This window comes from Bactrocera tryoni, chromosome 3 (assembly GCF_016617805.1).
Source record: "Bactrocera tryoni isolate S06 chromosome 3, CSIRO_BtryS06_freeze2, whole genome shotgun sequence".
NCBI lineage: Eukaryota > Metazoa > Arthropoda > Insecta > Diptera > Tephritidae > Bactrocera > Bactrocera tryoni.
In genome coordinates this window covers 5,312,808-5,326,614 of record NC_052501.1, presented here as the reverse complement: position 1 = coordinate 5,326,614, position 13,807 = coordinate 5,312,808, and the positions used below count along the sequence as shown (strand labels likewise).

At 38.2% G+C, this 13,807-nt stretch overlaps 1 protein-coding gene across 2 annotated transcripts in view; it reads right to left on the bottom strand.

Annotated features, from left to right (window-relative positions):
* Positions 1-13,807, bottom strand: part of LOC120772031 (regulator of G-protein signaling 17) — a 53,108-nt gene that overhangs the window by 12,957 nt on the left and 26,344 nt on the right. For both annotated transcript variants that reach the window (XM_040100402.1, XM_040100401.1), the window contains exons 4-5: positions 13,250-13,654; positions 12,981-12,989 (exon numbers count right to left, since the gene is read on the bottom strand). In XM_040100402.1, coding sequence (XP_039956336.1) covers positions 12,981-12,989; positions 13,250-13,653 — 413 coding nt within the window. In that variant the 5' untranslated portion in view covers position 13,654. The remainder of the gene's footprint in view (positions 1-12,980; positions 12,990-13,249; positions 13,655-13,807) is intronic.

The window sequence follows — 13,807 nt, the reverse complement described above, 5'->3', positions numbered from 1 at the left end:
ACAGAAAGAGCTTCTGTCTTCCATGAGGACAAGGCTAGACTACACATTTCTGGGTCACACCACGTCAAGTGGTCCATGAAAATTTCGAAAAATTTGATTTTGAAAATTAGCAGTTCATTAGGAAGGGGACCAGACGCATACTCCGTGATATAAATATTTCCCTTAAAATTCTTTTTTTTGTTAAAATTATTGAATGTTGAAATTTAGCGGACGACAATATTGTAGAATTATTTTCTCATAAACTACTGGAGGTAAATCGATGAAATTTTGTGAAGTCAAAGAAAAATATTCGTGCTATATTACAAATATTTTTTCATGATCCATTTGTTTAAATAATAATATTTTACATAATTTTTTTTTAACAATTGAAATTTTTTAAGTGTTCTTTACGCTAAAAAAATTGAAAGGTATGTATTTAACGCAACGCGGAAAATATTCACTTTATTAATCTGCAAAAAAAATTTTGTTCATTCATACCATTCCAAAGATATTGAATTTTTTGTCCCCCTACCGCTCTTAAAACGTATGGCACATCGATGGGTGCGTAATATGCGATCATTGCTTTTCTTGCGGCACAGATGCCGTGAGCTTACGAGCGCACTAGAATGGTGTAAAGTGGACTTCAAGAAAAGCCTGTGAAAATTACTTGTCGCAGTTTGTTGCCGAGAATATGTAAATGATCAGAATAATGATCTGAGGCGATTTAGCCAAATCTGTCTGTCGGTCTATCTGTATCTACATTAAGTACCGATCGGAAATTTAGCGCACGTTCTTTTTTACCGCCGATATCAGGCCGCTGTAACATACAGCTTCCATACAAACTGACTGATCCAAGCTTCGGCGCAGCCGTATTTAGAAGTTTTTCTTGTTTTAATATCATTTTCGATGCCATAAGGTGAAATTTGGAGCACAGTAGGCTAGCTCTGAACCATAATTACCCCTAATGAGATTTGATTTTAAAAAACACTGTTACGTGTCAGATTTGATCAACTAAAATCATAAATTTTACATTTGTAAAATTAACCTCAGGACCTCTATACTCAACGCTGGTTCATCGTGCATTCAAGAAATTAGTTTTGGATGTCCAAAACTTAGGAATGTGCGAGAAGCAGTTCCTTTTCTTACCAAAGCTACCAACCCAAACTCACCGTCCCTTATACTATTAAGAACCCTTCTAACTAACACGAGCCAAGAAACACTAATACATACTCACTACTCTTTCTCATTATCTAAACCAAGTGACTAAGGTAGTATACGTCCCCACTCACTTCGACACCATTGTAACAGAGAAAATCCGCAAAGCCGTCACTGGTTTCCAATTAAAGTCACACCTATTCATAGCACACTACTTATGCATTGCGTTTTTAATTCCCACGCGTAGAAGGGCAAATAAAGCAAGCAAAGCGTAAAAGGAAAACTAAAGTCAGTTTTTCAACGACTGCCAGCAAAGCCTTCTCAAGTGTCGCAGGCGAAACGTGAACGTTTGGCTGTGGACATGACACTGATATGCAAACGCATATTTTATGTATGTGTACGTTTACATGTGTGTGTGATTGCATTTGAAAGCATGTCGAATGGTGGCATGTGTTTTGGCAGGTTTATTTATTTACATATATTGTAACGACAAGCGGAACCTGTTCTGTGGACAGTGGGACAGCGTGCAGTAGCTACGTACGTCTGTATATATGTATGGGTACATAAAAGGTATACAAAGAGTGCTGAAATGAACAAATTGAAAAATAGCATAGTTTTCCGTTATTGATTTTGGACATGAAAACTAATTGCTTTGCCATAAATGGAAGCTTCAAATGTAAATATAAAATGACAGCCAATTACATATAACAGCTAAATGATTTATACGACATTTCCACCGGACTTTAAGCACATTTTTCACTTAACGTCTGCTGAACTTGCATTTATAACGCAAGCAAATTGACAATATAATATTGATGGATAATCACGACGTTTGGTTTTTTAGCCGTTTTGCAAACTCCAGGATTTCTTCTAGTTATCTTACATATTGAAGTTAAATTTTGTAAAATGAGCTTTTTTCAAGTTTGCCATTTTGTATTTCCGACGTTCTGGCCTTCTCAAAAAACTGAAATTATGCATTTTTTGATTTAAATAGGTACTTTGATGACAAATACCAAACAGATTCATATCTACTATAAACTCGCTATTTTATGAAAGAAAATAAATATTATATGCGCTTTTTGATTTAACAGAGTCCTCATTTTAAAGGGGTTTTTTTCAAAACGGCGCCACAAAAGTAGACCGATAGGGACGGCAAACGACGCCATTTTTCCCGCTCTTTTGACGTTTCTCTTCAATAAGGTTTGCCATTTCATAATGGAAAGACGATTCAACAACGAGTCAAAATTATTAAAATTTACTACAGAATTTCGGAGTCAGTGGCCTCAACTTTAAGTGCGCTACGTCCAATTTATGGTCGTCATAATCGGCCTGTCAAATCAAAAATTGGGCGTTTAGTGGAAAAATTTGAATCCACGGACACAGTACAAAAAATTCCCGTTCCAGTGAGACAAAGTGTCGTAGTTTCGAGAATATTGCTGCCGCCTAGCGCATCAATGGAGGAAAATCCAAATCAGTCTCTCACACGTCGTTCGGTGGTCATCTCTGTGACGTCGTTGTGGCGAATTTTTCGAAAACATCTTGGCCTACATCCTTTCAAGATCAAATTGACACAAGAACTGACCACCAGAATCGTTGTATGTTCGTTAAATGGGCTGAGCAATAACTTGAAAATGATACGGATTTTCATCGAAAAATCATCTTCAGCGATAAAGCTCATTTCTGGGTGAATGGCTTCGCCAATAAGCAAAATATGCGTTATTGGTCAAGCAGCAATCTACACATATTCCATGAATCACCATTGCATCCCGTAAAAATTACGTATTGGTGCGGTTTATGGGCCGGCGGCGTCATTGAGCTGTACTTATTCCGTGATAAGCAAGACCGGCACGTGACTGTGAATATGAATCACTACCGGTCAATGATTACCGAATATTTTTGATACGAATTGGATGATATGGACTTGTACAATATGTGGTTCCAACAGGACGCCGCCACAAGCCACACAGCGAATGTCACAATCAATTTATTGAAAACCAAGTTCAGTGAACGTGTTACCTCACGAAATGGCCCAGTCAATTGACCGTCTCGGTCGCGCAATTTGACGCCGATGGGGCTAGGTCAAATTTATCAGCTATGCCAACAAGCCAGCGAGGATTGATGAACTTCGTACGAATTTCGAATGTGAAATTGCAGCGATATCGGCAGATTTATACTTAAAAAGTGTCGAAAATTGGGTTAAGCGTCTGGACTTCTGCAAGCGTAGCCGTGGTGGCCATGGACAAGAAATCGAGTTCCATAGATAATGGCATCGAATGCACTTTTGCAGGAATAAAGAACTTCATTGATATTACAAACCGTTTTGTTTTTTTTTTTTTTTTTTGCCCGTTAGACTGAATAGTACTCGAACGCAAGAAAGACACGATTTCTGTGTCCTGACTTCCACCATAAAAAATTTGAATTTTCTTCAGCATTTTTGTAACCATTGCCAAGCAGCAGATGTTTGGAACTAAAATAAAGTTTATTATCGGTTTTTAATCTTACCGAATAAATCCTTATTTGACAGTAACCAGCTAGAACTACTTTGACTAATGAAGGATAAACTTTGCTGAGGGCGAAAAGCTCACTAGGCCATCAAGTAGTGAACCGCAAGAAGCCAGCGAAGCTGCTTGGCCTTATGCAGCTAGAGTGCTGAAGTCTCTGTCTTAGCAAGCTCGTAACCCTTGTAGTTTCCTACAAATTCGAAGAATTTCGCTTTAAATAAGACTGTTTGAGTCATTCTTTAGCGTACAAATATATAGAATTAAGACTTACAGGGATATATTTTGTTCGAAAAGCGAAATTCTTTTTTGAAATTTGATTAAAATGCTCAGATTTACTTAACAATGCCAATTTTTAAGAAACTCCAAGCTTCTTTAATTAGACAACTAACATTTTTTGAAGAAATATACTCAACCAAGGCAAGTCTATCGTAATAAGACATTAAACATAAATAAACATATAAGCCGCCTTCGATTCGTCGCTGATTTCTACTAGGTGTTTGTTTGCAGATTTCGGAAGTTTCCGAAGTTAATAAACTAAATTGCTCTATTTGAGCCAGGCCACGCAGAACTCTAGATTTGATGTCTACCTGTCGGATAAATTTAAAAAAATAAATTCAATCCTCAGACCATTGACGAGCTTAAACTTAAAATTCATGCTGAAGTGAACGCTATACCTCTCGAGGTTCGAGAAAAATTATCAAAAACGAATCAAAAAGCGGAGTGAGATAGTAAAACTTTTGATATCTAAAACCGGATTTTTTTGCACATTTTTTAAACATTTCTACGAACAAGTAAAACTTAGAACATGAAGGTAAAATAATATGTGCTCATTCCGTATGAGTTCCGAGTCACCTAATTTGGATCACATATTGTAATTATTTGTGTGAATAATATTATTGTAAATAAAAAACGAAATCACTTATATATAATATATTAAGTCAATTTTTGATAATAATATAACATTTATGAATTATTTCTTATACCTTATAATATGCCAAAGATAAACAAACTGAATTCAAAGCATTTTTTAAAACCGCTAATACTCTTAAGTAGATAAATAAAGGGTGACGCATAGTCTGATGCCAATGACTGCATTCAAAATAGATTAAAAAAAAACGTACATACATACACACAAGCATGACGGAGGAAAAAAAGAACAATTTACTGGAAGAGGAGAAAACAACAAACAACAGCAACAATAGTAGCATGAACAATAGTGACAACAGCAATAACAACATTAAGGCTCAACACAGAGAGTTGATTACCCAAACTTTTTGCGCACAAAATGTGTCACCGTCTGCCAATGCGTGCTCATGTCCAGCTTTGGTGTAGCCGAGTGACTAGACGCAGTAAAGCCATTAGATTGCACCCGCATAATAAAATTAATACACTAATTTATATATATATATACTTATATATGTGTATATATGTGTATATATATGCTGTGTGTTGCGAGGTATGCGCGTATGCTGTTATTATCGCGCAGAAAAATGCTATACAAACGCTATTAGCTAATTACACACACGCCGTTGTCGCAATGCAGGCAATATATGGATCACAATGCCTTTGTAACCACTTTTATGACAAAAATTTCGTGTTTTTTCAGAAAAGAGATATACACTTTTGTAAAATCACACCACGAAAATATTTTTTCGGCGAATTTGTGCTGGGCACGCCACTCAACATTAGTGAAAACTAACGCAATAAAGTGAAAACTCGTCTGAATGTAGTATGCAAAGGTTAGTGCTACAGACACAGACACACACGCACACTTGCGCACGAACAAAAGGCACCACAATGTGAGCTGTAATCCAAACAAAGTGGTTTTTACTTTTTGCGGTTAGAGCGACGCGTTAGCTGGACGAGCGAAAAAATTCAACTGAATTCCATTGAAGGCGAGCGATGAGTTAAAGCGCCGACGACTAGCAATGACATGAGCGGCGCTGGTGTGCGTGCCGTGTGTGCAGCGCAATGCGGCCACATGTGGCGCGCCCGTCATTGTATGGGTGCTTATCGACACAGGTACTCGGCGCGCGTGTATGCGTGTGTGTGTGTATTTGTACGCATATGAAATGTATATTTCGAGGCATATAAACAAAAAATTTCAGCTAACTTCATAGAGTTAAGTGGGCTAGGGGCGCTGCCACAGAATGAGAGCCGGCACGCGAGGTGCCCGCAAGCAGCTCAAACGGGCCCCAATAGTGGGGTATTTGCTGAAAAGGCACTAACACACACAGAAGTGGGCAGACAAACAGCAAACTGAAGGAATGTTGCGGCAATAAACAATAAGTGGTGAGTTCCACTGAGTAATACACGCATTAACACACACATACGTTTTGCAAATATACATATATTATATATAAGTATGTTGTTGTAGAGCAAATCAACAAATTTGAATGCAAATTTCTTTAAGTCACCCTTTCTTTACAATCCTTTCAAACACTGCTCGCCAATATTGCCAAGGCATATCGCCACTCCGCCCACTGCCGCTCTGCTCCGCCGCACATTCATATATCCATGTGTTTTTGTGCGCGTGCAGGGCGTTGTTCAGCGCTGAGATCCCGTTGGCATGCCACACTTTCTCTTGAATTTACACATTTCATCCACAACTGTCATGGCGCGCCATTAAACAATACGAACTCAATTTCCGCCACATCCTTAGCATCCTCATTATTCTTGGGAGCAACTTTGCTGCATTACTTCCGCAATGCCCCTGTGTCTGCTGTGGCTGCGTCTATGCCGCATTCAACATGCATAATTAAAATATTTGCCAACATTTTCATTGCTTTCCGTCGCTTCATTATTGTCAAATAATCAAAATTGCTGTCATAGTTCATGGACGGAAGAGTACACGCACACACACTCATACACACACGGGCACTCGCAAACATACAAACATATATTTACTCATACATATGTATATAACCAAGGGAGACTGTGTTAATACACGCAGCAACACATATATGCATGTATGTGTGGATTACACTCGCACAGTCGGGTCCAGGGGTTGGCATCTCCACGCATATGTGTTTGTTTGGCTGTAAGCATAGGCCCGAAAATGCTACGAAATTCCAGCGCTCATGTTGTGAAAAACACACGAAATGTTCATTGCAAATAGCTTCGTGTATGCTAAACTTTTCGCCAGCCTTCGTGAGCTTTTCATTTATGGTTTGGCATTTTTATGAATGAAATTTCGTGACGAGCGTAAACTTTTGGGGTGCATCGCATGCCGGAGCGGCAAACGAAAGCTTTTACTACAAGTGAGTAAGCAGTGTTGCCAGCAGCGAGGGAGCAAACTAATGAGAAATATTATTTATCTTAATATTTGTTTGAAACGAAACTAATTACAGTTGTTTGGAACTAAAATATTTCGTATTTTATCAGTAGATGTCGTTGCAGTGCTACCAATCACATTGTGTCATACCATATAGTGTTGGAAAGGTGAGATTTTAAGCTTCATTTAACCAAAAAAAACAGCTGTTCGAAAATTAGTAAAAATAATGAAGAAATTTGCTATATTTTGAATTTTTTGTATAAAAAAGGAAAAATGCCAAGCAAGCCACCAATGAAATTTGTGAAGTTTACGGATTTGATGCTGTATCAGTTCGTGTAGCACAACAATGATTCACTCGCTTCCGTTCTGAAAATTTCGATGTGAAAGATGCACCTCGCTCTGGTCCACATATCGTTGAAAAAGTTGATGAAATTATGGAAAATATTGACCAGGATCATCACATAAGCAGCCATGACAACGCTAAGGAACTTAACATTCATCATTCAAATGGTTTTAAAACATTTAGAAAAAGGCTGCCTACAAAAAGAGGCTCTATGTTTGGACACCACATGAATTGTCTGCGAAAAGTTTAATGGACCGAATTAACATCTGCGATTCTTTGCTGAAACGAAATGAAATCGAACCATTTCTGAAGCGAATGGTAACCGGAGTTGAAAAGTGGATTAAATACGACAGTAATGTGCGAAAAAGACCATGCTTCAAGCTTGGTGAAGCTCAACAAATGGTCGCAAAGGATTGACGCCTCGAAAGGTTATGCTGAGTGTTTGGTGGGATTAGAAAGGAATCATCCACTAATAGTTTTTCAACCTGGTCGAACGATTGATTCTACATTTTACTGTCAACAACTGATGAGATTGAAGCAAGCGATCGAAAAAAACGGCCAGAACTGATCAACAGAAAGGGCATCGTCTTACATCACGACAACGCTAGACCACACACATCTTTGATGACTCGGCAAAAACTGGAAGAGCTTGGCTGGGGAGTTTTGATGCATCCACCATATAGCCCTGACCTTGCACCATCGGACTACCGTTTGTTTCGTTCAACTTCCTTATTGGAGTAAAGTTGGCTTTAAGAGAAACCTGTGAAAATACTTATCGCCGAGAAATCAGAAAAGTTTTACACTGATTGAATAATGTCTCTAACAGAAAAATGACAAAAAATGTTCGACTAAAATGTTAGATATTTGGTTCATTAAAGTTTATTATAAATATAAAAAAATAAGTTGAAGTGGAAAGACTTATTCGACTACCCATTATTATAATACATCCGATCACTATCAAAATTTTCCATGTTATTTTATATATAGTTCTCACAAAAATTATATAACAGTTTTTGAATATGATCAAAAATCAAACTTTGGCAGTTCAAAAACGAGAAAAATTTTTAAGCAAAACAGAACGGCACCATTTTGTAAATTTGTTTGATTTTTTCCAACCATAGGACATTATCTTCAAGAAATTAATTTTTTAAGTTTCACACACGGAGAAGGCCGCAATGACTATAGCAGTGTTCTCAACTCTCTTAGCGAACTTTTCATGGAACATAGAAGTATTGTACCATAATTTAGAATGGAAACTAGGTGAATATACCCCTTTACCTTATCAAAATTAAAGAAGCACATTTTTTATATAGTAAATATTGGTATCCCTACAAAAATGTCTGTACGAAAAAAGCTTTTCCTTGTAAACTCTCTGTATCTATTTTTCTCTCTCAGCAGCATTTTCTCTTTCCTCCAAAAACTACTCCCACAATCGAATTATGAGAACGCTCTCAATTCAAATGCGTGAGTTCGAATTTCCAGCATCCACACGCTCAGTCATTTCCAAGCAGCGGCAGCTATGCTTTCCATGGCGCTTGTAAGTAAGCAGAATATTCGTAAAATGAAGCAGCGTTGGAAAGCGTGAAAGTGTAGTCTGCTGCTGCATGAGCTTCGCTGGTAGTCAGGGTAATATGGTATGTGTCTAATCTGATTGGAGCAATTAGGGAAGTTATAATATTATTACCAAATGTACATTACATACATAAATGTAGGCAGAGCGATGCTTTGATGTGCGGTCGTTTGATGTTTTGCTGCCATTTTACACCTACAAGTTATACACACGCACAATATAAGTGTTGGGTATTAGTAATAAATGCTGTATAGTCCTTTAATTGGCGCTATAAACTCGGGCTTTCATTAAACTATAACTTAATGAGGTTTCCCACAAGCTAATGCGCTAGCAACACAACAACTACAACCAGCTGCATAAAAAATAAATAATTTCTGCACATATCGGCATATGTACTAGTTGTGTGTTTGTACCTTGGGCGCTACGCCTAAAATTAAATGAATGAACCCGTTGCCTAGCCGAGCGTCCAGCCATGCTGCGGTTGTTGACGTCCACGATTTGTGTGTGATTTGCTAAAACACACATATTTTTTTCTATTTGTCCTCAGCACTTGCGTGGTATAAATGTGTGGGTGTGCGCATAAGTGTGTGAGAAGTCATGTTGTACGCCCTTTGGACGCCCACGTGTGCCTCACACCATGCTCGTTTTTATGGATTTGCTACGGTTACAGCTCACCCATCAGAGCAGCTGTGCCACAAAACAGGCGCAAAATGGCATTATTGTGACTGTAGCAGATACCAACCTTATTTACATTGTATCTATACATACTCCTTGTATACATGTAAGTGTGTGTTGGCACAGCACTTGAACGACCATGACCGCACGATTGCGTTGACGCGTGCGAGGCTGAGTGGAGCATAAAGTGGAGTAAGGTAAACATGTGGATACCAACAAGACAGTGCACAAAAAGACACAGAAAACAGTTGGTAAAACCAAAGTATTTTTTAGTTAGTCGAAAGCAAATGCGCTGAAGTGAAAATCTACGGTTATCTACTTCGCTGAAGTTTTTTCCCAACAACCCTTTTACAATATTTCATGCCGAGTTCAAATCTTCAAGCATTCGAGTCAGTAATAATACCAACCAACTACATGGCTGCCTGTCTCGCTCTGCTCGATATACACTTTTCTGCGCACACACACTCTGCCCTGTCAATATTAGGCGCCTTGCCACCCTTGAGGCCCTTCGAAACCTCTTCGTTTTGCCAACTACCTGACCTGCACTTTATTTGCTCGCGTTTAATGAATGGCGAAAGTCTGCTTGTGCACAAGTTCATCGAAAATTCGGGCAATTCAGTTCCTTCCCCGCTGCGCTTCAACACACAATGCCATTCAGCTGGAGGGAAAGCAACCCACACACCTTACTCCACCACCGCATTGTGCTGTTACAGCTTCAACTTCGCACTCGCCTGGTCTCTTTGGCAATTTGGCTCAGCTCAACCGAACTCAACGTGGCTCGGCTCGCTTCTATTGGCGCTTTGCTCACAGAGCATCGCACTCAGCACTGCGTATACGTAACATTTGTGGTTGGAATGCTTGTGTAGGTTTAATTCAATCATATCAACTCGCGCAGTGCTATATACACATATATATATGTATGTGCATGTATAAGCGCTCTGTTGCCGTCTGCTATATATTTGTGTATGTATTTATATATATGTATATGTGTTTGTGTGTGTATTTAAACTGGGAAAAAATCATCTGTAGCATTTTCTTAACTAGACTTAATTGAAATCTGACAATTTTGTATTTTGTTTCCTCTCCACTTGACGTTATTCCTCGCTTTCTTTGCGTACTGTCGCCTGCTTGAGAGTCAGCAGTAAATGACATTTATTTGCAGAGTTGTACAGATTTAATAGAATTTCTCAAATGGCAAAGTGCACGAGCATAAAGGTCACAGCTCGGTATATACTGTAGGCGGATGGCCGTGACAAGCATCTGATGAGTAATTAGCTACTAATTTATTATGCATGGAGCGAATGCCTTCAGTTTCACGTGATATGTTGCTTTGAGTAAAGAAATAGTTTTTAATAAAGGATTTTGGCCCAAAAACTTTTAGGTTTTACCTTTCCTAATTAAAAAATATGTTTAATAATATTCTCATCCTTTTTTCTCTTTGGCCAAAATTCTATATAAAAAAGCTTGACTAATACGTTTGGCTCCGCGAATAAATAACATATGATTTTATATTTCAAAATCCAAAATTATAAATTAAACTATTTTTCTAAAAAGTTTTAAAATCCAAATTAAAAATTAAAATTATCAGAGAAATTAAACCAATCGACGTCTTTGACTCACTTAAGTTGGTATATATACACCAAAACGGAGCATATCAGCACCAGGGTCAGGAATTTATTAATTGTGGATTAAAATTAGATTTTCAATTATTAGTCTCAATTTTGGGACTAAAATTAAATTTTCTAAATTTTTTTTGGATTAAAAACTTAAAATTTTATCTGGAAAAAGTATAAAAAAAGAAACTGAAGGATTACAATTGTTAAAAGCAATCAAATATAATTAAAACATACTATATATAAATTCAAAACAAAAATTGTCTTTATTTTAAATTTTTTTTCAACCCGATATTTGGGATTAGAAATTATAAATTTTTGAAAATGCAATGTAAAAAATTTAATTCAATTATTATACCCTGAACAGGTGCATTAAGTTTGCCACGTTGTTTGTAACACCCAGAAGGAAAATCTTAAGCTTTATAAAGTGTATATATAAATGCTCAGCTTGACAAGCTAAGTTGATTTAACCATGTCCGTCTGTCTGCATACATACGAACTAGTCCCTCAGCTTTTCGCCCCTCTATTTAGTACAAAGCAGCTGCTCATTTATTGGAACTGCCGATATCGGACCACTATATTACTACCTTGATCAGGATTTACTTCAACATCCTTTAGAGATACTACTGTGATCAAATTGAAAGGAGAATTTTGTCCATTCCAGCTCCTTCAAAGTAATCCCCTTCCGCTGCAATACACTTATGCCAACGAATTTTCCAGTCATCGTAGCACTTAGAAAAATTCTCCGTGGTGATGACCACCAAAGTCTTCTTCGATTCAGCTTTGATATCCTCAATTTAGTCAAAACGATCTCCTCTGAGTGGTCATGTGAATTTGCTGAATAGCCAGAAGTTACACGAAGGTAAATCAGGCGAATGCGGTGGTTACGGCACGATATTAGTTGAAATGTGGCGAAATTATCACGAATAACCATTGCAGTATGAGATTGTGCATTATCGCACTTCTTTGCTCAATAAATTCAGAAATAGTAGAAAATCGAAGAATTCACTTTTAGAGCCTCACAAAACGACGCATAGAAATCTTCTTCTTCTTCTTCACCTTAATAAAAATTTACCGATTCGAAAACACGCAAAGGAAAAATTAAAATTTCACCTTTCAATTTGATCACAATAGTATATTCGATAGCGGCCAGAATACATGTAAGTGTTTTTGAATAAAGAGACAAGGTCCTGGTGGCCCTAGACAGGTTATTGCTTTTGATAATTGAAGTAGGTCCATCATAATTATAAATAATAAAGAGAGTACGAAAGAAATATAAAACAAGTAAGGAAAGGCTAAGTTTGGAAAAGCCAGGGAAATACATTAAGATGTGAAACGTCAATCAGAGGATGGGTATCTAAGCAATTTTATATATAAGTACATTTGCTCTTTAGAGCTCATACACTAACTAACATATTCGGCACAATATTTGTTAGAAAAACGAAAATCATTATATGTAGAATATGGGAGTTGGTGGTGGTACTGACCCGATTTTATCTATTAACTATTATCATGACACTAAAATAGTGTTCCCTGTGTTTCATTAAGCTACCTCACGTACAATATTTAAGTACACCAAGACCATAAAATAATTAATGAAAAAAAATAAATAATATGCGCCAAAAGAATATCATGAGTTAAATTAAGCCTGAATATTTCTATTTTTAGTCCATTCTTTTACACAAACACCCGATACACTGCACACTCTTTTTTGCCTTGTCTACCAACAACTACCCGCAATCCACTGTGTAGCAGTAAACTAAGCAAATTTAGTTACTAAAGTAGAATTTTAAATTCGCTTTCAAGAATTCTTCAAGCACTTTGAAATTAATTTAATATTATCTTTAATAAATTCCGTTCGTGTACTCACCACTTTGCCCTGCGATGTGCGATGTGCGACAGCGATACGCCAAGTGCAGCCAACGCAAGAAATATGCGAGCAAAAATAAAATAAAAGAGCAGAAAAGAGTGTGAGGAAAAATTTGTGAGCAAATAGAAAACTGTCAGTAACATGAAATTCAAAGTATCAAGCTGTGGAATTTCAGCGTAGCACAGCAATAGCTGCAAGAAAGTGCAAGGCACTTAAGGTGCAGATCTACGAGCTTGCATGCCAACCACCTCGCCCCGCCCCACACTTACCACGAGCACGAGCAACAGCAACACCAGCAAAAACAGCAGGGTTTCTGTGATTGTTGCTGCTGCTGTCGTTGTGTTGTGCTGGTCGTCATCGCCGTCGTCGTCATCAACGTCTCGGGCAGTAAACTCGCCCCCGCATTCCCCGCCGAACCACCACGTGAACTCGTTGTTGTCACACCCAGCGCGCTCGTCGTGCTCAGCATGCCGCCCACATGTATACCGCCGCCCTTATTGAGACCGCCACTATTGCTGCCGCCACCTGTACTTGAGGTGCTACCGCCTACGCCGCCACCGGCACCGCCAGCACTTTGTGCTTTGGTCGCCACCGTCGCTACCGCAGAGGATGAGGTGGAGCCCATGCCACGCAGGTGACATCCCGAAGGCAGCTCTGAAACAGTACAAGACATTCTGCGAGGAAAAGTAAACACAAAATAAAAAAATCTATTAAAAACGAATATAGTTAAGTTTGATATCATAAGATAACTTGACACGTCTAGGTGCGTGTTTGCGCGCGCGCGTATCAGCTGGCTTGAAAAGCTCAGCGCTACGTGGCGTATACGT